At 57.2% G+C, this 22352-nt stretch overlaps 4 protein-coding genes across 7 annotated transcripts; 2 read left to right on the top strand and 2 right to left on the bottom strand.

The window, feature by feature from the left end:
- Positions 1-164: 164 nt before the first annotated feature.
- LOC138995514 (histone H2B type 1-A-like) lies at positions 165-548 on the bottom strand. The gene has a single exon (XM_070396010.1). It carries the CDS (start codon positions 546-548, stop codon positions 165-167), a length of 384 nt encoding a protein of 127 aa, XP_070252111.1.
- Positions 549-840: 292 nt separating this feature from the next.
- LOC138995512 (histone H2A type 2-C-like) lies at positions 841-1484 on the top strand. The gene has a single exon (XM_070396007.1). The coding sequence runs from the start codon at positions 841-843 to the stop codon at positions 1234-1236; it is 396 nt and encodes a 131-aa protein (XP_070252108.1). The 3' UTR covers positions 1237-1484.
- Positions 1485-1932: 448 nt separating this feature from the next.
- On the top strand, positions 1933-12869 carry SLC17A4 (solute carrier family 17 member 4). Its single transcript, XM_070396006.1, has 12 exons — positions 1933-2003; positions 2955-3053; positions 3595-3788; positions 4439-4672; positions 4977-5064; positions 5704-5790; positions 6839-6957; positions 7041-7202; positions 9049-9181; positions 9276-9423; positions 10353-10443; positions 11804-12869. The coding sequence occupies exons 2-12, from the start codon at positions 2987-2989 to the stop codon at positions 11936-11938; spliced, it is 1458 nt and encodes a 485-aa protein (XP_070252107.1). The 5' UTR covers positions 1933-2003; positions 2955-2986; the 3' UTR covers positions 11939-12869.
- SLC17A1 (solute carrier family 17 member 1) lies at positions 11022-22026 on the bottom strand. 4 transcript variants are annotated; one of them, XR_011468639.1, is made up of 13 exons: positions 21928-22026; positions 20592-20676; positions 19788-19960; positions 19321-19554; positions 19154-19241; positions 18614-18700; positions 17779-17897; positions 17525-17686; positions 16416-16548; positions 16185-16332; positions 13995-14085; positions 11933-13508; positions 11022-11458 (listed from the first exon to the last, which is right to left on the bottom strand). XR_011468639.1 is itself a non-coding variant. In XM_070396005.1 (12 exons), the coding sequence occupies exons 2-12, from the start codon at positions 20671-20673 to the stop codon at positions 13374-13376; spliced, it is 1452 nt and encodes a 483-aa protein (XP_070252106.1). In that variant the 5' UTR covers positions 20674-20676; positions 21928-22026; the 3' UTR covers positions 11022-13373. The 4 variants fall into 4 exon arrangements, 1 of the variants encoding a protein (XP_070252106.1); XR_011468638.1 differs by having other exon boundaries at positions 11022-12102; positions 12468-13508; XR_011468640.1 differs by having other exon boundaries at positions 11022-12102; positions 12828-13508.
- Positions 22027-22352: the final 326 nt, after the last annotated feature.

The following is a 22352-nucleotide window of genomic DNA, read 5'->3' as shown; positions in this document are numbered from 1 at the left end:
GCAAAGTTTCTGGGCATTGACTGCCTATAGGGACACATCTTACTAGTCCATGGCCAGACTACCAGTATATTTAGCTAGATAGCAAGACAGCTCTTTTTAGGAAACATAGGTGGCTCTTAAAAGAGCCTTTGAGGAAAAAAAGGTCATCTGGTGGCCAAATCCTTTTATTTGGAGCTGGTGTACTTGGTGACGGCCTTGGTGCCCTCGGACACGGCGTGCTTGGCCAGCTCGCCGGGCAGCAGCAGGCGCACGGCCGTCTGGATCTCGCGGGACGTGATGGTCGAGCGCTTGTTGTAATGCGCCAGGCGCGACGCCTCGCCCGCGGTGCGTTCAAAAATGTCGTTGACAAACGAGTTCATGATGCCCATGGCCTTGGACGAGATGCCGGTGTCGGGGTGCACCTGCTTGAGCACCTTGTAGATATAAATCGAGTAGCTCTCCTTGCGGCACCTCTTGCGCTTCTTGCCCTCTTTCTTCTGGGTCTTGGTCACCGCCTTCTTAAAGCCCTTCTTGGAAATAGTGGCGCCCTTCGAAGCCAGCTCCGGCATGGTGCGTGCTCAGCTCCACACTCCAACTGACACAGGTCAGTGAACAGCGGTTGGTGGCCCAAAGCCTGGTATTTATAGGGTGGCCTTCAACTGACCGCTGGGCAGCCTCATCTGATTGGATAATGGCAGTGACGTGTATGCAAATGAGGTGATTTCAGTACTGCTTTCTGATTGGATAAGCTTCCGCCAGTCAGCCAATCAGATGGCAAGTCACAACCTACGGCAGACTATAAATTGGCCCTGCATTTGCCCTGAGGGTGTCTTTTTCATAGCGCCGGACATATCCAGCGTCATGTCTGTGTCAGGAAAGCAGGACGGCAAGTCTCGCGCCAAGGCTGTATCTCGCTCTTTCAGGGCTCAGCTGCAGTTCCCCGTGGGCCGCGTGCACCGCCTGCTGCATAACGGCAACTACGCGGAGCGCATCGGCGCCGGCGCGTCAGTGTATCTGACTGCGGTGCTGGAGTACCTGGCGGCCGAGATCCTGGAGCTGGCGGCCAACGCGGCCCGCCACAACAAGAAGACCCGCATCGCCCCGCGCCACCTGCAGCTGGCCATCCGCAACGACGAGGAGCTCAGCAAGCTGCTGGGCAAGGTGACCATCGCGCAGGGCGGCGTGCTGCCCAACATCCAGGCCGTGCTGCTGCCCAAGAAGACCGAGAGCTACTACCAGAAAGGCCAGTGGAAGTGACCTGCATCCCGGGAGAGGAAAGCTCAGAACCCAAAGGCTCTTTTCAGAGCCACTCACAGGGTCAGAAGGAGCTGAGGCGAGACAGTGACTGACAAGGCCTGGCCGGTCTGGCTCTGGGTAGAGCGTCGGCCGCAGACCGGAGGGTCCCGGATTTGATTCCGGGTCAAGGGCACGTGCCCAGGTTGCGGACTCGATCCCTGGTGGGGGTGGGGGTGCAGGAGGCCGGTGATAATGATTCTCGTCATTGATGTTTGTCTCCCTTTTCCTTTCTCAAGTCAATAAAAATATTTTTAAAAACTGACTGAAGAGTGGAATTGACCACAACTAACCCATCAGGACGCTGGAACTAGCCTGGCCGGGACAACGAGCCTCAGGCCGTCCACTCTAGTGTGTGAGACACTGGGCGGGTGGAGCTCACGGTCCCGGGAGCCGCTCGACGGCAGTCCTGGCGCAGGAAGGCCTTTCCCACGGACAGACTGACCCGGGACAGCTGTCGGCAGGGCGTGCGGGTGTCTGTCCCATAAGAAGGGACCTTGATCCCCTGGGCGTGAAGCAGGAGGGAGATTTAATGAGCTTGGTCGACTTGTTAATTAGATGAAAGCAGCAAAGTCAAACATTAAGCCTCAGAGCCAGTCAAATCTGCCCATTTCGCAACCGAAGGGCTAAAGGTTTGGGATAATCATTTACTTCCTGGGGAGTCAAAAAAGTGCGAAGCTGAGAGACACTCATTTGAAAGGAATGAGGACCCTGCACTCTGCCTCCCTCAGGTCAGCCTTGGGTCTTTTGCCCTTAACTGCTCTGCCTTTGCGTTCGGGGACCGGGTCTTGCCCCAGGAGCAGCTTACCTTGCTGGTCAGGGATAGAGATTGTGCGGGTGGGGAACAGCTCGTCTCTCCTGAGATAATCCCAGAGAGAGAGGAGGTGGCCTTTTCCTGAAAGAAGCGAGAGCCCCAGGACTCCAGGGAACAAATCTGCCGGAACAACCCTCTGGTCATTTTCAGAGGGAACCCCCCGCCGGTTATCGTCAGCCTCCAGATAACCTCATGTTACAGCCACAGCACCCACCCCAGGCCAGACTCAGGGAAAAGCCAGCTGACGCCTCTAACTCTCCGTGACATCCGTGGGGATATCACGGGGCTTAAGAGTGCGGTGTCTTCTATTTGACTCAGGAAGTCTAGACACTGAAAACAGTGTTTCAGTCATTTAACCCATTGGAATCTTCTGGGTGAAATCCCGCAGAAGATGGTCAAGCCCTGAATGATGTGGTTCAGTGGGTTGGCCGTTGTCCGGTGCACAGCGAGGTCTCTGGTTGATTCCGGGTCCGGACCCATGCCTGGGTTGTGGGCTGATCCCCACTAGGGGGCCTGAGGAGGCAGTGATTGATGTTTCTGTCTCCCTCTCTATCCCTAAAATCAATAAAAACATTTTAAAAAATGACTGTTAACATCCAGTGCTTCCTGATATCAATTGAGAGACAAGGAGACCCTGAATGGGAAGAAAATGACAACCCTTCAGGCACTCCAGGCCAGATCCCTCATTCCAGACCCAGAAACTGGGACCCCAGGCCTTGACCTTCCCAGGCACACCAGGTCTCCTGAACCCTAACCTGGCATGTTCCCACCAAACGTTTCCTCTATGTTCTTAGGAGAACCAGGGCAGTGTCCTGTACGCTATAGGATGCTTCTTTCTATTTGCTCGTGTGTCCTTCCATTCCCGCAGGTGAACCCCAGCCCCCGGAGCGGAGGGACGCCATGTCCACTACAGCAGAAACCGGCGGCCGTGACGGAATCACGGCCCCCGCGCCAGCCTCCAGCAAAGGTAAGGGCGTGCGCTGGTTGTGGATAAAACCGGGACCCGGTGACCTCGGCTCCTTTCTGGGGGTCTGTAGCATCTCCTCGCTCCCACCAATTGCCACGAATTCTATAAGCTATAAAGACTGTTTACTGAGAATTATCTCATGTCGTGCAATAAACTTGAAGGACATAAAGCAGGTGTCCAGGCGTGATTTGTCGCCAAGGCAGGAAGTCAGGGCAGATGCCAAATAGAAGATCTGGAATCACCCTCAGCGTCTCTGAATCTAAGTCCAGGAGGCATGGCCGTAGGTCTCTGCTCGGATTCGACCCAGACCTGCCTCAGCGTGAGGACAGGCGTTCCCTTCCCCTTCGGTCTGGGTTCTCAGGGGGTGTGACCCCGCCCCTCCCGGGGGACAGGTGTCTGCCTGCCACAGCCACGTCTGCTCTCCCTGTGCTGCTTGCTGCTCACAGACCGACTGCCATCGCCTCCCCTTCCAGACGTAGGAGAGGGGGTGCAGAGAGAAACGGACCCCGGTGACAAGGCCTTCTGTGCCCTCTCGTCGCAGGCGTGTGTTCGGTCCGACACGGGCTGGCCCTCCTCGTGCATCTCTGTAACTTTGCGATTTCCACCCAACAAATGAACTTGAGCATCGCCCTCCCAGCGATGGTGAACGGCACGGCCCCACCCAGCCCGCCCAACGCCTCTTCCTTCGTCGCCCTGGGCGACAGGAACGGAACTCTGATGGGACTTAAGGTGCTGGTATGTTTAAGGAGACGCAACCCTTTCTGTGGCTTCAATGGCTTGATCTAAAGCAGCGGTTCTCAACCTGTGGGTCGCGACCCCTTTGGGGGTCGAACGACCCTTTCACAGGGGTCGCCTAAGACCATTGGAAAACACATAGATAATTACATATTGTTTTTGTGATTAATCACTATGCTTTAATTATGTTCAATTTGGAACAATGAAAATACATCCTGCATATCAGATATTTACATGACGATTCCTAACAGTAGCAAAATTATAGTGATGAAGTAGCAACGAAAATAATTTTATGGTTGGGGGTCACCACAACATGAGGAGCTGTATTAAAGGGTCGCGGCATTAGGAAGGTTGAGGACCACTGATCTAAAGGGTTATTTATTGAGTTCAGCCGGCGTGGCTCAGTGGTTGAGCATCAACCTATGAACCAGAAATCATGGTTCCATTCCCGGTCAGGGCACATGCCTGGTTGCAGGCTGGATCCCCAGTGGGGGGCGTGCAGGAGGCAGCCCATCCATGATTCTCTCTCATCATTGATGTTTTTATCTCTCTCCCTCTCCCTCCCTCTCTGAAATCAATAAAAATATATTTAAAGAAATATTCAGCTCTCTCACCAAAGAATAAACAGCAAGGTTCTCCTTGTCACCCAGGCGCCCATGTATGCCTGGAGCCCGGAGATCCAGGGGGTCCTCCTCAGCTCCCTCAGCTACGGCTCCTTCGTGGCCTCCGTCCCCAGTGGCTACGTGGCCGGGCTAGTCCGACCCCGGCACCTGATCGGCGCCGCCCTGTTGGCCGTCTCCGCCCTGAGCCTCTTCATCCCGCTGGCGGCCGAGGCAGGTGTGGCCCTGCTCATCGTCCTCCGGACCGTCCAAGGCGTGGCCCAGGTACCGCGAGGCCGTCTCAGTCTGAGTGGAGTATGATTCTCAGAAGCCCTGGCTGGTTTGGCTGGGTGGGTAGAGCGTCGGCCTGCAGACCGAAGGGTGTCGGGTTCGATTCCAGCCAAGGGCACACTCCTGGGCTGTGGGCTCAATTCCCAGTAGGGGGTGTGCAGGAGGCAGCTGGTCAGGGATTCTCTCTCATCAGTGATGTTTCTTTCCCTCTCCCTTCCCCTCTGAAATCAATAAAAATATATTAAAAAAGTAAAATGTTTCAGATGACCAAGAGTGGAACGTCCCCCTGCCCCCACAGGTGATGATACAAACCAGCCAGTATTTAATTTGGGTGAAATGGGCTCCCCCCTTGGAGAGGAACCAGCTCATCACCATTTCCATCTCAGGTAGGTGATGCCTCAGGGGCACCTGACAGGCACAGTCCAGAGCACCAGGCAAGGGCCTGGCACCAGAAGCCACACCTTCTCCCACCTCCTCTGCCTCCTTGCTTGAAAGCACTGCCCTACTCTTTTTATTTCTTTCTCAAAAAAATATTTTTATTGATTTCAGAGAGGAAGGGAGAGGGAAAGAGAGTTAGAAACATCAATGATGAAAGAATCATTGATCAGCTGCCTCCTGCACACCCCCTACTGGGGATGGAGCCCACCACCCGAGCATGTGCCTGGACTGGGAATAGAACCGTGACCTCCTGGTTCACAGGTCGACACTCAACCACACCAGCTAGGACTATACTATCTTCTTGATTATAACTGCACACTTACTGGGCAGAAAAACCCTTGCAAGTGCTTTGCACTTGTTAATTTATCTTAAAACACGTTATTTTCATTTTGCACGCAAGGCCTATTGAGGCACAAATAGACGAGTAACTTGGCCAGGGTCACGTGGCTACTGAGCAAAGAGGCGGGAGCTGCCCCTCATAGCGTCCATCCTGTGCCTCTCGGCGTTGGGACCAGGTCAGTCTGTAGGAGGCACGCAGAGTCCGAGCCTGACCTCTCACCCCGGACATCGCCACCGCTTGTGTTTAGGGCTCATGCTGGGCTCCTTGACCGTCCTCCTTGTCGGTGGCTTCCTCTGCGAGACCCTCGGGTGGCCGTACGTCTTCTACATCTTCGGTGAGTTTGTGCGTTTCTCCCATCTCAGAAGTTTATTTTCTGACGGTGAGGGCTGGGCGCGGTATCTGTGATACTAGTCCCCTGTGCTTAACCAAACCCTCACAGAAGTGGATGTTTATAACAGAGAGGACCGTGTTCAGGGCTAATTATGTTGTGACTTTGCACGAGGACACGTGAGGCTTAGCTGGAACACCCGGTGACATTCCCTCCTGTCTCCAGGGGAAACGCAAAGGATGCCAGAGGAGTTTCTTTTGTAAGATATTGAAAACGTTGTCTTGGTGCAATTATATTTTTATTTTGAAAAATATATTTTTATTGATTTCAGAGAGGAAGGGAGAGGGAGAGAAACATCAATGATGAGAGAGAGCCCAGCTGGTGTGGCTCAGTGGTTGAGCATAGGCCATGCACCAAGAGGTTGCTAGTTCTATTCCAATCAGGGCACACGCCCAGGGCTGCGGGCTGGATCCCCCATAAGAGGAGTGTAGGAGGCAGCCCGTCGATGTTTCTATCTTTCTCCCTTCTCCCTCTAAAATCAATAAAAACATTTTCTTAAAATGATGAGAAACACACACACACACACACACACACACACACACACATAGAAAATAGAACGATGAGAGAGAAACATCCGCTGCCTCCTGCGTGTCCCCTACTGGGGATCAAGCCTACAACCCGGCATGTGCCCTTGACCGGAATCGAACCAGCGACCTCTCAGTGCACAAAGGCCAACCCACTGAGCCCCACTGGCCGGGCCCTGAGGAAAGAACCTTTGCAGAAGCCTGACTAGCAGGGGGCATGCTGACCGGCAGTCCCACCGGGAGGGCCTTCTCGAGCTCGCGGGGCAGACTAGGCTCCGAACTGCCCCACGCCATGGGCAGAAGCAAGGAAGACGGCCCCGGACCACGGTCCAGGGGCGGGGACGTGGCCGCCACCGAAGATGGGGCCCCGCGGGGCGCAGACCTGGGAGGAGCGCTGGGCCAGCCTCGGCCCACCCCTCCGGGCAGAGTCCTGCGGAAAGAGCGGGTCCGGCCTACCCGTCCCCGTGCAGGTGCGATTGGCTGCGCCTGTTCCTGCCTCTGGTTCGCCCTCGCCTACGACGACCCCGCGGCGCACCCGTTCATCAGCGCCGGGGAGCGGGACCTCATCGCGCGCGCGCTGGCTCAGCAGGTGCCTGCCCCGGCCTGGGCGGCGGCTGGCCGCGGGGGGGACCGTGTCTCCGCGGGGGGCCCACGGCACCGGCTGTCTTCCAGGACTGCGAGCCCGACGGGTCTCTCCCCGTCAAGGCCATGGCCAAGTCCCTGCCGCTCTGGAGCGCCCTGCTGTCCCAGTTCAGCGAGCACTGGTTCTTCTACGTCCTGATGGCGTACCTGCCCACCTACCTCCACTCCGTCCTCCACGTGGACCTCCGCGCGGTGAGTGCGAGCGTGCATGCGCCTCTGCTGCCTCAAGGCCTCGCCACGTGACCTCGGCCTCCCCCGGAGGTCACCAGGCTCGGGGCCTGGGACCTTCCGGTAGGAGATGCAACCTCTTGAATTCTGATTCATCTCAGGGGGGCCTCCCGCTTTGGGGGGGCAGAACGGTATGGTTCTAGGTCCGCGTGACATTCAAAGAATGCCATGTTTTTTAAAAATACATATTTTTATTGATTTCAGAGAGGAAGGGAGAGAGATAGAAACATCAACGATGAGAGAGAGTCATGGATCGGCTGCCTCCTGCACGCCCCCCACTGGGGATGGGGGTGCAGCCCGGGCCTGTGCCCTGACCGGGGATCGAACCGCTGGGCCACGCCAGCCTGGCAGGATATCACCTTTTTTAAGGGATTTATGAAAATATTCTGTGTTCAACCCAATTGACATCTGCAAACAGGACACTCTGCTGACGGCAGAAAGGATGTAGCAAAACAAAGTGCGCCTCCCCGGAGGCTGTGACAGACTCGCAGGCAACAGGCGCTAAAAACAGGGCGTTATTAATAGGATTTACACCAAAAACGTACACCCTTTTGTTCAAGGCCGATGGGTATGAAGACAGGTGCCCCGAGGCGCAGGCGCCAGTGCGCCCAGTCTTCCCACAATGCACCGGTGCTCTGACTGGCTGATGGAGCCTCTCAGGTCCCAGCAGGGAGGTGCCGTAAGCCAGGCGGGTGTTGTAAACCAGGCGGGTGTCGTAAACCAGGTGGGTGTCGTAAACCAGGCGGTGTCGTCAACCAGGCAGGTGCCGTAAGTCAGGCGGGTGTTGTAAAAGGTGAAGAGCTCATCTGATGTCACAGGTGACAGCTCACAGGGTCACTGAATTCTTGCCACATTCCCACCGTTTGTGCTCAAAAAGCCGTGTGCTCATGGAGCTGGGCTCCTCTGGTGACCACATGCTAAGTGGCCGGCAAACAGCGACCTTAGCAGAGGTCAAGTCTGGACACACGTTTCCACGGGCAGTGGGTGCTGGGATCAGGAAATCCAAGGGAGGGTGGCTGTGGGCCTTCCCTGAGGAGGAGGAGGAGGGGGGAGGAGGAGGGAGAGAAGGAGGAAGGGGAGGAGAGGGAGGGGGGAAGAGGGGAGGGAGTGAGGGCAGAAGCAGGTGATGAAACCAGAACCACAGGCCGGGGATCAGGATGAGTGTGGGGCGAGGCCGGGTGGGTCCCCACCCCCAGAGGCCGGGTGAGGGGGAGGCAAGGGGAGAAAGACTGGAGAGAGACTTGAGGCCCAGACCCGGGGCCCCATGGATCTCAGGGTGTTTTCTCTCGACGACATGTCACCGCGGTGGCCTTTGGTTTACTCGTCGGTAAAATAAACAGCTTGGCCCACGTGCTTGTTAAATCCGTCCCATTGGTCTCTTTTCCTTTTAAGAAAATAATATATTTTTATTGATTTCAGAGAGAGAGAGATAAACATCAATGATGAGAGGGACTCATGGGTCGGCTGCCTCCTGCACGTCCCCTACTGGGGGGCACGTGCTCTGACCGGGAGGCAAACCTACAACCTTTTGGTGCCCAGGACGATGCTCCAACCGGCGAGCCCCCAGCCGGGGCTGGTTCTTTAAGCCCCTGTTTCCCGGCGACTTTCTATACGGAGAGAGCACGCATCCTGTGTTCAAACTACACACACATTTCCCCTGAGAACTGACGTGGGCTCGTTGCAGTGGCGTGGGGTGTGTGATGACGGTGATGGGCATCGAAAGAGCAGCTGGGTGTGGACGGCACCCTGGGGACGAGCCGGGCCTGCAGGGGTGGGCGTGCACCTGCACTGACTCCCCTCTGGTCTGCAGAGTGGCTTCCTGTCCGCCCTGCTGCTTGGCGTGGCCTTTATCAGCATCATCCTGGGGGGCCTGCTGGCAGACTTCCTCCTCTCCAGAGACATCCTCTCGCTCCTTGTTGTCAGGCGGCTCTTCACCTCCATAGGTAAGGACGCCGGTGGCCGGCGGGGAGGGGGGGGGGCGGGGGGGGGGGGAGGGGAGCTTGGCAGCTCCCCAGCTCTCCATCTGCCTCCCACCAGGGGTGCTCTTCCCCAGCCTGTTCTCCGTGCTCCTGCCCTGGGTCAGCTTCAGCCTGGGCGTCACCATGGCCTTCTTGGTCCTGAGTTTGGCCACCAGCAGCCTCTGCCAATCCGGGGCCCTTGTCAACTTCATAGACATTGCTCCCAGGTAAGGACCCCGGGCCTCCTCCTCCTCCACGGCAGCTCAGCCTCGGTCCGGGGGCCTGGACCTCCGTGACCGTGGGTCAGCGTGTGAGTGACACGTGGGATGGGGCCCGGGGAATGTCGGCCCCAGCCCTGCGTCCAGATGCTGCCCGGAAGGAGCCATCGTTCCCCGAGGGGGTCGCGGCGGTCACGCGGCCTCGGGCCACGGGGGTTGCTCACGTGGGCAGGATAAGGCTAAAGGGCAGGCGCACGAGGGGCATCGCCTCCGGGACAGCTGGGTATCAGAGACCACGGAGACTCCTAGTCCTGGGGACACACTCCTTCAGACGTGGGCCAGCAGGACACACGGAGACACGTGTCATCCAGTGAGGGGTCTTGTGTCCCCAAAGCGAGGCTGCCAGGGCGGACTTCATAGCAGAAGCCAAGAGGCGACATAAACAAGGTCAAACACCATCTGTCTGTTTTGTATGAACAACACTAACCCGTTCGCACAGCGACCCCGTGGGTGTCGCAGGCCCTGCACAGGGTGGCAGCCATCACGGTCAGTACGTTTCGCTCAGGGTTCTGTTTTTTAAAAATGTGTTTTTATGGACTACAGAGAGGAAGGGAGAGGGAGGGAGGGAGAGAGAGGTGGAGACATCCATGACGAGAGAGAATCATGGATCGGCTGCCGCCTACACAGCCCTGAGATGGAGCCTGAAATCTGGGCCTGTGCCCTGACTGGGAATTGAGCCCTGACCTCCTGGTTCATAGGTCGACGCTCAACCACTGAGCCACGCCGGCTGGGCTATTTCAATCAGGTTTGATGAAGGGTCAGCACCAGCCCAGGCCACCCCAGAGCTGAGCGCGGGACGGCAGCAGACCAGCTGAGATGACCCTTTGCTGATTCTCTCTCTCTCTCTCTCTCTCTCTCTCTCTCTCGTTCTCTCTCAGGTACACTGGCTTTATCAAGGGCTTATCCTTGGTCTTTGTTCAGCTCTCAGGAGTCATCGCTCCCACGGTTTCTGGATTTTTCCTCAGTCAGGTGAGGTCCAAGGTCCTGGTGAAAATATTCCCGAGCGGAACCTCCAGGTCCCACGGGTCAGACTCAGGGCGTTTGCGTTTCCTCCGCCACGTGGCTCGGCTGGCGGCTCAGCGCCCCCGCAGCCCTCGAGTTCGGGTGGAGGGAGGAGCATGCTCGACTCCCTGCCTTGATGCCTCACGAGGTCTGAGGAGATGAGCTTCCACGCTCGTCAGATCTGGTGGCCACGCTGCGACCTTCCTGTGCAGCAGACAGTGGCCGGCCGCCGCGGGCCGCTCGGGAAGGCAGGGCTTCCCGGGATGCGGGATGTTCAATCCTCACACCTTGAAGGTCCCCCGCAACCGGGAAAGAGCCGGTCACCCCACGTCGGAACCCAGCAAACACAGACAGAACGAGCGAGCGAGAGGCTGAGCGAAGGGCAGCGGGAGGAGCGGTGGCGTCGAGCAGCCTCCGTCCTGGGAGATGCGTTCAAGTTCCCAGGACGGACAGCTTCCTCGGAATCCGTGGCGAAGGAGATGTACATGGCATCCACATGCATGTCGTTCTTTTTCTTTTTTAATATATATTTTTATTGATCTCAGAGAGGAAGGGAGAGGGGGAGAGAGATAGAAGCATCAATGATGAGAGAGAATCATGGATTGGCTGCCTCCTGCACGCCCCCCACTGGGGATCGAGCCCTGACGGGGAATCGAACTGTGACCTCCTGGTTCACAGGCCTTGCCGGCCGGGCCACGTGAGTGTCATTTTTTCAGTTCGCTGTGATCTCCCACAAGGAAGTCAGGAAAATGGAGACTGAGGAGGAGGCGTGTCCTGTCTGCCTTCATGTCCTTTGTCACTTGAAGCTTCAGTTCCCTTTCAGTCACTAACACTCGTCAGGAAACGGTCATTTAGAATGGACATCCTCACCCTGACAGGGTCTCCCTGTCATTCGTTCATTCATTCATTCCGCCCTGGGCAGGCGCCACGCAAGGCATTGCGGGAATGAGGTGGAACTGCCTGCCGCTGGGAAGCCTTTATTCTGGAAAAGGAACCCATAGGAAATGAATACGAGGGCCGGATTTCCATTTTAAACAGGGCGGTCGAGGAAGGACTCATGGAAAAAATGATATTTAAGCCGAGGGCGGAAGCAAGCAGGGGAGAGAGACAATGCTCTCGGGGGTCTTGGGGGTGTGCGCTGGGGGTGTGTGTTGGGGGGACATGTCTCTGCAGAGGGAAAGGCTGGCGTCCCTGCGTGTCCCAGGCTCGGCCGGACTCCCCCACAGTCCGGAGCTGAGCTGGGAGGTGGCAGGGGAGGCTGGAGCCACCGCCCTCTGAACAGGAGGGACGCGCTTGGGGGCCATGGTGACCTGTGGCTTGTCTCCAGGACGCCGAGCTGGGATGGAGAAACATCTTCCTGCTGTCCGCGGCCGTGGACGTCTCGGGCCTGGTCTTCTTCCTCGTCTTCAGCCGAGCGGAGGTGCAGGACTGGGCCCGCGCGCAGACCCTCACCCACCTGTGAGCCGTGGCCGGGCGTTGCCCTTTGGTGCTTTTGTTGGACCGACTTTGCTTCTGGTCTCTTCTCGGACCCTGAAGGCTCCGCCTGGAGGTTTATTGGGGTTCGGGGAGGAGGAGGCAGCAGTGATTGAAGTGTGAGCTCCTGCAAGCGTGGGTGTGTCTGCATTTCTTTTCAAGAAAATATATTTTTGTTGGTTTCAGAGAGGAAGGGAGAGGGAGATAGAAACATCAATGATGAGAGAGAATCACTGATCGGCTGCCTCCTGCATGCCCCACAGGGGATCAAGCCCGCGACCCGGGTTTGTGCCCTGACTGGGAATCGAACCCAGGACCCTTCAGTCCACAGGCCGACCTCTACCCACTGAGCCAAGGCGGCCCGGGCTGCGTTTGGATCTCTGTGTGTTGCTCACTCTTCCCACTGTTGCTGGGACATGATCACGCGTAGCTGGTCTCTGCCCCCCGTTCCCGGCACAGGAACCCTACTGCCCTCATGGCATCCTGAGTGGCGGGAAAATGGGAGCCTCGTTTGTTACCCTGTTTGGTCTGAGTCCCTCGTTGGTGTCACACGAGCTGCTAAGACCCTTAGACTTTCTGGGGCGATGAGTGTCTTTGTGGTTCAAGGTGAGGGGACCTGTGGCCGGGGCCCCGCGAGCCTCGGGGTGGGGGCCACTGCCGGGGGCCAGCCTCCAGGAGGGGAGAAGGGCTGGAGCCAGGGGTGTTCATCAGTGGCCCATGACTGAACCCTCACGCCTGCGCAATGAGATTTCTATAAGAACCCCAAGTGACGGGCTCTGAGAACTTCCGGGTGGGTGACTCCAGGGAGGTGTGGGGAGGGGGTGCCCCCGGGGAGGGCACGGAGCCCCTGCCTGTCTTCCCACCCCCACCCTGTGTACCTTCCCATTGGGCCGTTTCTGAGTTACAGCCTTTATAATAAACGATGCCAGTGAGTCGTCTGTTTCCTATGTCCTGTGAGTCACTCTAGCAAATTGTCACACCGAGGGGCGGGTCGTGGTAGCAGCAGAAGCGTGGGGACCTCGGGTACCGCCACTCTGGTCGGTGTCTGATGTCAGGGCCATCTGGGGGGACTCAGCCCTGAACTGTGGGGTCTGGATGACCTCTGGGTAGTCAGCGTCTGAGTGACATCCGAGGACACCCCACTGGCGTCTGTAGAGCCTGGAGAACCACTCGGTGGAAACCCACGCGTGTGGCTCCAGGTGTTGTGGACACGGGAACCAATCACCTCCCGTTGTCCCTGTGAGAGCATCGGGGGCCGGAGGACAACTGCTCACCCAGGCGAGAGAGGAAGCCAGGACCGCGGGAGGGGGGCTGAGAGCCCCCGCGAGACCGTGTCCAAACGCCCAGCAGACGGCGGGCGCAGCTGCCACCAAAGAAACAGGGTAGCCGCCCGCTCACACCCCGCCCACACCCGCCCTGTGCCCTCAGAGCCGGGTGAGCTGCCTCTCCTGGGCCCAGGCCTGCACGTCGGCCGCGGCGAAGACCAGGTAGAAGAGGAGGCTGCTCACGTTGACGGCCGCCACCAGGAAGAAGATGGCAGACCAGGCGGCCTCCGGGTCCTGCGGGATGAAAGTGCAGATAGAGACGCGTGGTCGGGCGCGTCGCCATGTCTGCGGCATTTAAAACATTAACACGAGGACGGGCTCCACGCTGGACGGGGCGGAGGGAGGAGCGGGAGGCCAGCACTCCACCCAGACAGACTCCCGGTCTGCCCCTCCGCTCTGGACACCACACTCCTTCTCCGTTTGGCCGTATTTCGTCTGAATTCCTAACTTCAGTGTGACGTTTGTAATGGCCAGAGGTGACCTTTGTATATTTCTTGGTCAAATCTCGTGTTTCATGTCTGTAGTTTCGATTCTTTTATGTCTTTAAACCTCAGGTGCGTTTCCGGTGTCTGAGCATCTGCTCCTGAGGGTCGGTTCTGTGACACCCTGACTCTCCTCTCACAGGACCCTGTTTCTCTGAGCGGCTTGTGAGTGTGGTTAACGCGGAGCCACCCGGCCGGGCTGTCCCGATCACCCGGGACGGCACCATCCGTTTCTTACCTGATTGAGGATTATCCCAGCCAGAGTGGACGAAATGAGCCCCCCCGTCATTCCAATGAGAACCGTGACTCCTTTCAGAAACCCGTAGTATCTGCACAAAGAGAATGACGACACACCGGTGTATTTTTAAAGCTTGAACCTCATTTGGTTCAAGATGAGGTTTAAGAACCACAGCTGTTGGTTTCCCGGACTTCCCATCCTTCTCCTCAAACGCCACTGAGGTGTCAGACAGAGGCCCGGCCACCGTGGCTCAGTGGTTGAGTGTCGACCTGTGAACCAGACTTATGAACCGGGAGGTTACAGGTTCGATTCCCGGCCCGGGTTGTGGGCTTGACCCCCAGTGCGGGGCGTGCAGGAGGCAGCCATTCAATGATTCTCTCTCATCATTGATGTCTCTCTCTCTCTCTCTCTCTCTCTCTCTCTCCCCCCTTCACCTTAAAAATATGCATATTTTTAAAAAGATCAGACGGAGACGGTGGTTATGAGTAGCTTTCCAGTTACACTGCAGGGGGCGTGGGCCTCAGCAGTAAGTGATGTTACGATGCTGAGACGATGAGGCCGTGTTGGCCTGGAAGCCATGTGAGTTAGGAGGTCAGCACACACAGCGGAGGAACTCAGAGGTGATGGGTGTTGGTCATGGGAGTGGCTTGGGCTTCATCAACATGGAAGGACTGTCCACCTGGTCAGCCCCACAGCCCCAGAGCGACTGGCCCGGGGCCGCCCCCAGGCAGCGGGGTCGCCGGTCCTGGCTGGAGCGTCCGACGCGGGCTCACCGCTGTGACGTGAGGGCGAGGGCCTCTACTCCCTGGTCCCGCAGGAGGATTTCCTCTTTGCTGTGCTCCTCACAGGGTTTCGCTGGGTTTTCGCCCCTTGCACCCGCGAACTTCAGAATCCAACCAACATCTTAGGGAGAAAGCTGACCTTGTGTTTAAGTTCCCTTAATGTTTAACTTTGTCGCTGCAGCCCTGAGCCACCACCGGGTGCCGGGCGAGTTTCTCTCCAGGGCAGAGCCTTCGGCCAGGGCCCAACCCGGGACACCAGCCTTTGCCACGTCCCAGAACCGGCAAAGGGCAACTGAGAGCGCGGTGGGCGCTGCCAGCTCGCCTTGCCCAGGTGCGTGCTCTGCTCTCTGTGGCCTTGCTGACCTCTGAGGCCTGTGGTGAGCACGTGTGGTCTTTACTGGCCTCCTCAGGCCTTTCCCAGCGGAGATGTCAGTCACCCTCTCCCAGCGCAATCCTACGCGGAAGTCCAACTGCGTTCTCAAATCCTGCTTCACGTTGTGAAACACTAGGATGCACAGAGCTTTAGAAAATTGCATCGCCAGTGGATGGAAAGACCCAGCGTGGTAGCTGCCCATCACTTCCTTTGCCTATTTGTGTACAGATGCTCAACGCGGCTTGTTTTTCAAGCATGTGGCTCCATTGGCTTGTGCTTCTCTGTAAAGACCCCTTTTATGTCTTCAGACAATTCCACAGAACCGGACGCCGCAGGCAGTTCTGTGGAGGGTCTTGGAACTGAGTCAATGCAGTGGACACGCGTCCTCAGGACTGTGCGCTCACCCCGCGGAGCTGACGGCGAGATTCTCCAGGCTGCGGCAGAGGGCACCACGCCCGGCCGAGCTTGCCTCTCCATCAGCCTCCGCTCCACACAGCTCCGGGGAGCCAGGGTCTGTGTTCTCCGAGGAGCACTGGCACCATTCAGAGCAACGTGGCCCGGCCGGCCTGGCTCAGAGGCTGAGCATCGACCTAGGAACCAGGAGGTCAGGGTTCGATTCCCGGTCAGGGCACAGGCCCAGGTTGCGGGCTGGATCCCCAGTGTGGGGCGTGCAGGAGGCAGCCAATCAGTGATTCTCCCTCATCATTGATATTTCTCTCTCTTCCTCTTCCTTCCTTTCTGAAATCAATAAAAAATATACATATATATAAAAAACCCTGGGTACGATCCCAAACCGGCGATGAGCTCTTAGGCCAGCAAGGAAGTGCCTGAGCCTCGGCCTCCTTAGAAGGTAAATACTCCTCACTTGCTGGAAGGGTTCAGGACGTACAGACGTGAGCACAACAGCAGCCACGGAGCAGCCAAGCCTCGCCCAGAGCCGGCCTTTTGGCAAGCTGGCCGCGTACTCCAGAACGGCCGCAATCTTAAACACCCTCGGGAGCCGGACGCCGCCAAGGAGGAGAAAGTGACTGCTACCTGGGGGCGATGTCCAGGGGGTTGATCACCATCCCGGCGACGCAGAAGCCCAGTGTGGCGCTGGCCAGCGTGAGGCACGCGACGGTGCCGTGGAAGCCGGGACCCAGGTAGAGCAGGCCCACCACGAAGACGGCAGGCAGGAGGAGGCCTGGGCGGTCGGGGGGCACGGTCAGATGCGTCCTGGACGTGGGGGGCCCCGCGGGAGCTGGACCGGGCCGGGCGGTCACTTACCCAGCGCCGTGAAGAGCTTCCGGACGGCGAGCAAGCTGAGCATCTTCCTGGACAGGAAGCCGTCGGACACGTGCCCCGCGAGGATGCCCAAGAGCCAGCAGCACAGATGGGGGAGGGCGGACAGCAGCCCGTTCTGGGGAGGACACGCTATCGTGAGAGCCTGCGCACGGGGGACTCGCCACCCCCGACAGTCAGCGTCTGCAGAGCTCAGAGCCGGAAGCAGCCAGGGGCCCATCGGCAGGTGAGCGGATAACAGCTGCGGTGCATTCGCAGCAGGGAATACTGTGCGGCTGTGAAAAGAACGGCCTCTTTTACTGGAGCACATTGTGCTGAGTGAAACAAGCCCGTCATAGAAAGACAAATTCCCTAAGAGCTCCCTCTTATGTGGAATCTAAGCAACAAAATAAACTGGTGAACGGAGTGGAGCCAGATACGGAACATGGAACAGAGTGCGGAACCTTGGAGGGAAGGCGGGGGAGGGTGGGTGGGAGGTGATCAACCAAGGACCCTGTGTGCATCTATGCTTGGTCCATGGACACGGACAACGGGCGGCCAGGGCCTGGGGCGGGGGGCGGGCTCGAGCGGGTCAATGGGGGAAAGGGGCACATATGCAATATTTTCAACAATAAAGAATTATTTTTAAAAAAGAAATTCAGTATCTGAAATCGGCGCCATCATCTGTGAAGCCATCAGCACCCAATGCCCATGTGAGTGCTGGGGCCACACGCCCCAAAGAAAGGACAATCGTTTGGAGGGTGGGGCCCTTGCCACCATCTGTCTGTTTTATTTTTATTCTTATTATTTTCAGTGTCACAGGACCTGACATGACTGGGCAGGTAGTAAGAGGAAGACTACGCCGAGAGTGGGACATGCAGGCCCTGTAACGTGGTAGAGATGAGAACGATCGGAAACGGTCAGCCCGGCCGGCGTGGCTCCGTGGTTGAGCCTCGACCTATGAACCAGGAGGTCAGGGTTTGATTCTGGTCAGGGCAGCAGGCAGCCGATCCATGATTCTCTCTCACCATTGATGTTTCTCTCTCTCCCTCTCCCTTCCTCTCTGAAGTCAATATATATCTTTACAAAGAAAAGGGAACGGAGGCGATACTGACCTCTCTCACGTTAACGTGGAGCTTGGAGCTGATGAAAGTCGGCAAGTACAGAAACATGACGTGATTCGTCCAGGAAAAAGCAAAGCAGCCGAGGGAAATGGCCCAGACCGGCCGAGACTTGAGCACGGCCCGGATGGGCACGGACTTTCCCGCGGAGCCGGCCTGGGAGGAAGCCCATCACCCGTTAGCACGTGGGGCCAGGAGGGGCACGCTCCCCTGGCTCGGGATCTGGGAGGTGAGGTGGCGGCGTTTACCTGCTCCACGAGGGAGGACGCGATGAACTCCTTCTCCGCGGGGCTAATGCACGGGTGGCCCTCGGGGTCGTCGTAAAACAGAAGGAACCAGCAGAGGCTCAGGGCGCAGCCGCCGGCCCCTGGGGAGGCAGCGCCGTGAGAGCCGGATGCTGCTCTCCCCGGTGTCTCTGCAAACGGCCCTGCTCAGCGCAGCAGGAAAGCCTGGGCCTCCGCTTTCTCTTCTGAGACTTTGCAACAGGCTCACACTTTATTTTTTAATCCTCACCCGAGGATATTTTTCTCATCAATTTTTAGAGAGAGTGGAGGGTGTGTGTGTGGGGGGGGGGATGAGAGAGAGAGAGAGAGAGAGAGAGAGAGAGGAGAGCCCGGCTGGTGTGGCTCAGTGGTTGAGCATTGACCTATGAACCAGGAGGTCACAGTTCGATTCTCGGTTGGGGCACATGCTGGGGTTTCGGGCTCCATCCCCATTGGGAGGCACGCAGGAGGCAGCCAATCAAGGATTCTCTCTCATCCTTGATGTTTCTATCTCTCCCTTCCTCTCTGAAATCAATAAAAATAAATTGAAAAAAAAAGAAATCAACGAATGTTGACATCTCTCTTTCCTTCATGAAATGCATCATTTTTAACCTCATTAATTTCATGTAAGCTATATTTATTCAGTTCTTTTATGATTTATTTATTAAACGGATTGGGGTGACGTGGGTCAACATGAACATATATGTTTCACTTGTGGGTGTCCATGTTACCAGATCACCACCCAAAACCAAATCTCCCGTTCTTCTTCTTAACTTTGTCTTAAAGGCTGAACAAGGACAGGGGTTCACAGGAGACTCACCGAAGATGTAGAAGACCATGGGCCAGCCCAGGGCCTGGCAGATGAGCCCCGTCACACACAGGGCCACGGAGGGTCCCAGCATCAGCCCTAACCAGGGGCACAGAGAACAGGGCTCGTGAGCACCGGCGTTGGGACGTCAAGACAAGAGGCTCCTGGGAGCGGCGACCACTCCCTGTGGAGTCACTCTGCACAGCACAACCCTGATCAGAAGCGAAGGAGAGCCCAGCGCATGGCTCCGTGGTTGAGCGTTGACCTATGACCCAGGAGGTCAGGGTTCGATTCCCAGTCAGGGCACAGGCCCGGGTTCTGCGCTCAATCATCAGTAGGGGGCACACAGGAGGCAGCCAATCCATGATTCTCTCTCATCATTGATGGTTCTCTCGCTCCCTCTCCCTTCCTCTCTGAAATCAATAAATGTATATTTAAAAAGGGAAAGAAAAGAATATTTGCCTCTTCCCCGCCCCCCTCTCTCTCACACACACACAGTAAGGACGCCAGGAGACAACCATGGGATGCGAGCATCCGGGCGGGAGCCGTTACCTGATAGACTCAGAGAGGTCAGCCGGCCTCGTTCCTGCGGAGGTGCCCACTTGGTCCAGACCGTGTGCTGAGCCACCAGCACCGTCCCCTGCAACGAGAAGCAGAGGCGGGTCCTCGCCGACACTCGCGTGCGCTGGCGGCTGCTCAGGCTCCGCATCGCCACGTACCTGGCTGAGCCCCTGGGCCACGCGGCAGGCGATGACTGCGGACCCCCCGACCCCGGCCGCCAGCGGCGTGAGCAGGCTGAGCAGGGAGCTGAGGAGCAAGGCAGAGCCGACCATGTTCTTCACGGGGTAGATTCCGGACAGATACCCCACGGGCACTTGGGTGATGAGCATCCCGTACGTGACGGAGCTTAAGATGATGCCCTGGGTTTGGGGGCTCCAGTTGTACACGGGGTTCTGAAAGGGAGGAGGAGGCGCCGTCTCACTCCGCAAATCCGGTGCCAGGCCCAGGGATGGGCAGCCCCCGCCCCGGACACGGTTCCAGAGGTGAGAACCGGCGAGGCAGGTGGAGATGTGGCTCGTGTCCTCGCCATGCCTGTCGCATGGATCTCAGTAGCGTCCACCCTGAACACAGATGGTGAGCGTGGCCGGGCTGTCAACGCGTGAGTGTGGACGACATTCCTACGTACCTTGACGTCGTCCAGGGGCTCCGGGGCGGAGGTGTTGGGCGAGCCCTGGGGGCCCGTGCCGTTCACCATGGCGACCATGGTGAGGCTGAGACAGGCGCGCTGGGACATCATGGAGACGTTGCAGAAATGCAGGAGGAAGGCCAGCCCGCAGCGGAGGGAACAGAAGCCGGGGACTGGGCAGGAGAGCAGGACACACCCACGTTAACACAGCTGGGGCCACACACACACACACACACACACACACATACACACACATATACACACATATACACATACACACACATACACACACATACACACACACACATACACACACATACACTTCTCACTGTAGGCAGGGCCCCTCGGAAATCGGGGCCCCCAGGTGTTATTTTGAAATTGTATTGAGCTTAGTGGCCCCATAGGAAGGCGTGTGACTGATGTCATGACCCCACAGCCCCTAAGACATAATCCCATCTAGAATGTCCCGGAGAATTAAGTCCTCCAAGGACCTTGGCTCAGGTATATTTTACTTTTAAAAAAATATGCTTTTATTGATTTCAGAGAGGAGGGAGAGGGAAAGATAGAAACATCCATGATGAGAGAGGATCATGGATCAGCTGCCTCCTGCACGCCCCAGGGGGATGGAGCGTCCTGACTGGACATCGAACCATGACCTCCCGTTCATGGGTCGACACTCAACCACTGAGCCGCACCGTGGAGCTCAGACCCGTCACACGCTCCTACGGAAGCTTCCTCTCGCCTGGACCCGGGGTGCGTGCCCAAGAAGGAGAAGGCCGCGGGAGGGGTAGGGAGCACGTCTACCTCTCCTGGACGGGGACCCGTCGTCCATCTGCTTCACGGCGGTCCGGCTGCTGCTCCTCTCGCCGAAGGGTCTGCTCTCCATTCTCTGCAAGTTCAAGACGCACTGACATCAGCAGGACCCGGGAGGAGCCGGCCCCACCCCTCCGGCTCCCCTCTGATCTAAACGACGCATCAAAGGAAACAGGCTGTCACGGTGCCCACGCAGTTCCACCCCGTGCTGCCTCTGACGCTGTATTTCTGAGGTTTTGTCGTCGTTGTTGTTGACTACAGGAAACCTGAACACTGTGGATGGCAAACTGAAAGCCCTGCTAATCCATGGTTTTATATCCGGTGAGAGTAACCCTCAAAAGTGAGAGACATGAAGACCTTCTCAGACAGTCAGGAGCAAGGCCCCCACTGCCCACAGGGAGCCTCAGGGCGTTCTAGGCAGACGGATGCGGCTGAGGCCAGGAGCGTGGAGGCACTGGAGGAAGGAGGAACGTCAGGAAGAGAAATGCCTTTCTTCCCTTAGGTGTTGGCAGAGCTGCAGGCTCTCCTTGTGAGCGTCACCGCACACACATACACACACACACATACTCTCCACACACACACATATACACTCCCCCCTCACACACACATGCACACATATACTCCACACACACACACACACACATACACTCCACACACACACACACACACATACACTCCACACACACACACACACACTCCCCCCCCCACACACACATACACTCCACACATACACTCCCCACACACACATACACTCCCCCCCTCACACACACACACTCCACACACACACACACACATACACACACATACACTCTACACACATATACACATACACTCCACACACACACACACACACACTCCCCCCACACACACACACACATACACTCCACACATACACTCCCCACACACACATACACTCCCCCCCTCACACACACGCACACACATACACACACATACACTCTACACACATATACACACATACTCCACACACACACACACACACACACATACTCCACACACTTACAGTCCACACATACAAATACATCTCAGTACCACACACAGCACATCCATGTGACTAGCTGTACCCACTGCACACATCCCAGTCACACACACACACACACACACCCACAGACACACTGATCCATACCCTCACCAGCACACGGCTCAGTCACAAGCACCACACCCGCCATCACACATTCTCTTTCCGTGTCTAGCCACACAGTCATCTACTGCACACTCGTCCCTGATGCGTGTTCTTTCCTCTTTCCCTGGTGAAAACCTGTGAAAATAGATTTTCCCAGCAAACCGTCCCCAGATGGATTGGAAGTACCTTTCTGGGGTCGGTGACGGGGAGGCCCTTCCGGCCGGTTGCTCGGCTCACTCCATGGGCGGCAGGAGAGGAAGACGGGCCTGGCTCAGGACAGGAGGCCTCCTCCCTCCCCTGAGGGCTTCCTCCCAACTCTACGCCCTGCAAAGCCTTCACCCAATCCTTTGACCTCATGATGTCAAAGTTAAAAACTTAATTTTTAACTTCACGTTCACCTTTGCCTTGAATCTTCAGGGGAGGAATGTGGGCCTTAGAACCATCCATGGCCCTGCCGGCGTGGCTCCGTGGTTGACTGAGCAACGACCTATGAACCAGGAGGTCACAGTTCGATTTCAGGTCAGAACACATGCCGGGGCCCAGGCTCCATCCCCAGGAGGGGGCGTGCCGGAGGCAGCCGCCCCATGATTCTCTCTCATCATTGATGCTTC

Source organism: Myotis yumanensis, unplaced genomic scaffold, assembly GCF_028538775.1.
Source record: "Myotis yumanensis isolate MYYU_CA2020_CCGP unplaced genomic scaffold, mMyoYum1.0.hap1 SCAF_17, whole genome shotgun sequence".
NCBI classification, from domain to species: Eukaryota; Metazoa; Chordata; class Mammalia; order Chiroptera; family Vespertilionidae; genus Myotis; species Myotis yumanensis.
The sequence above is the reverse complement of the archived record's forward strand: the minus strand, read 5'-3'. Positions and strand labels throughout refer to the sequence as shown.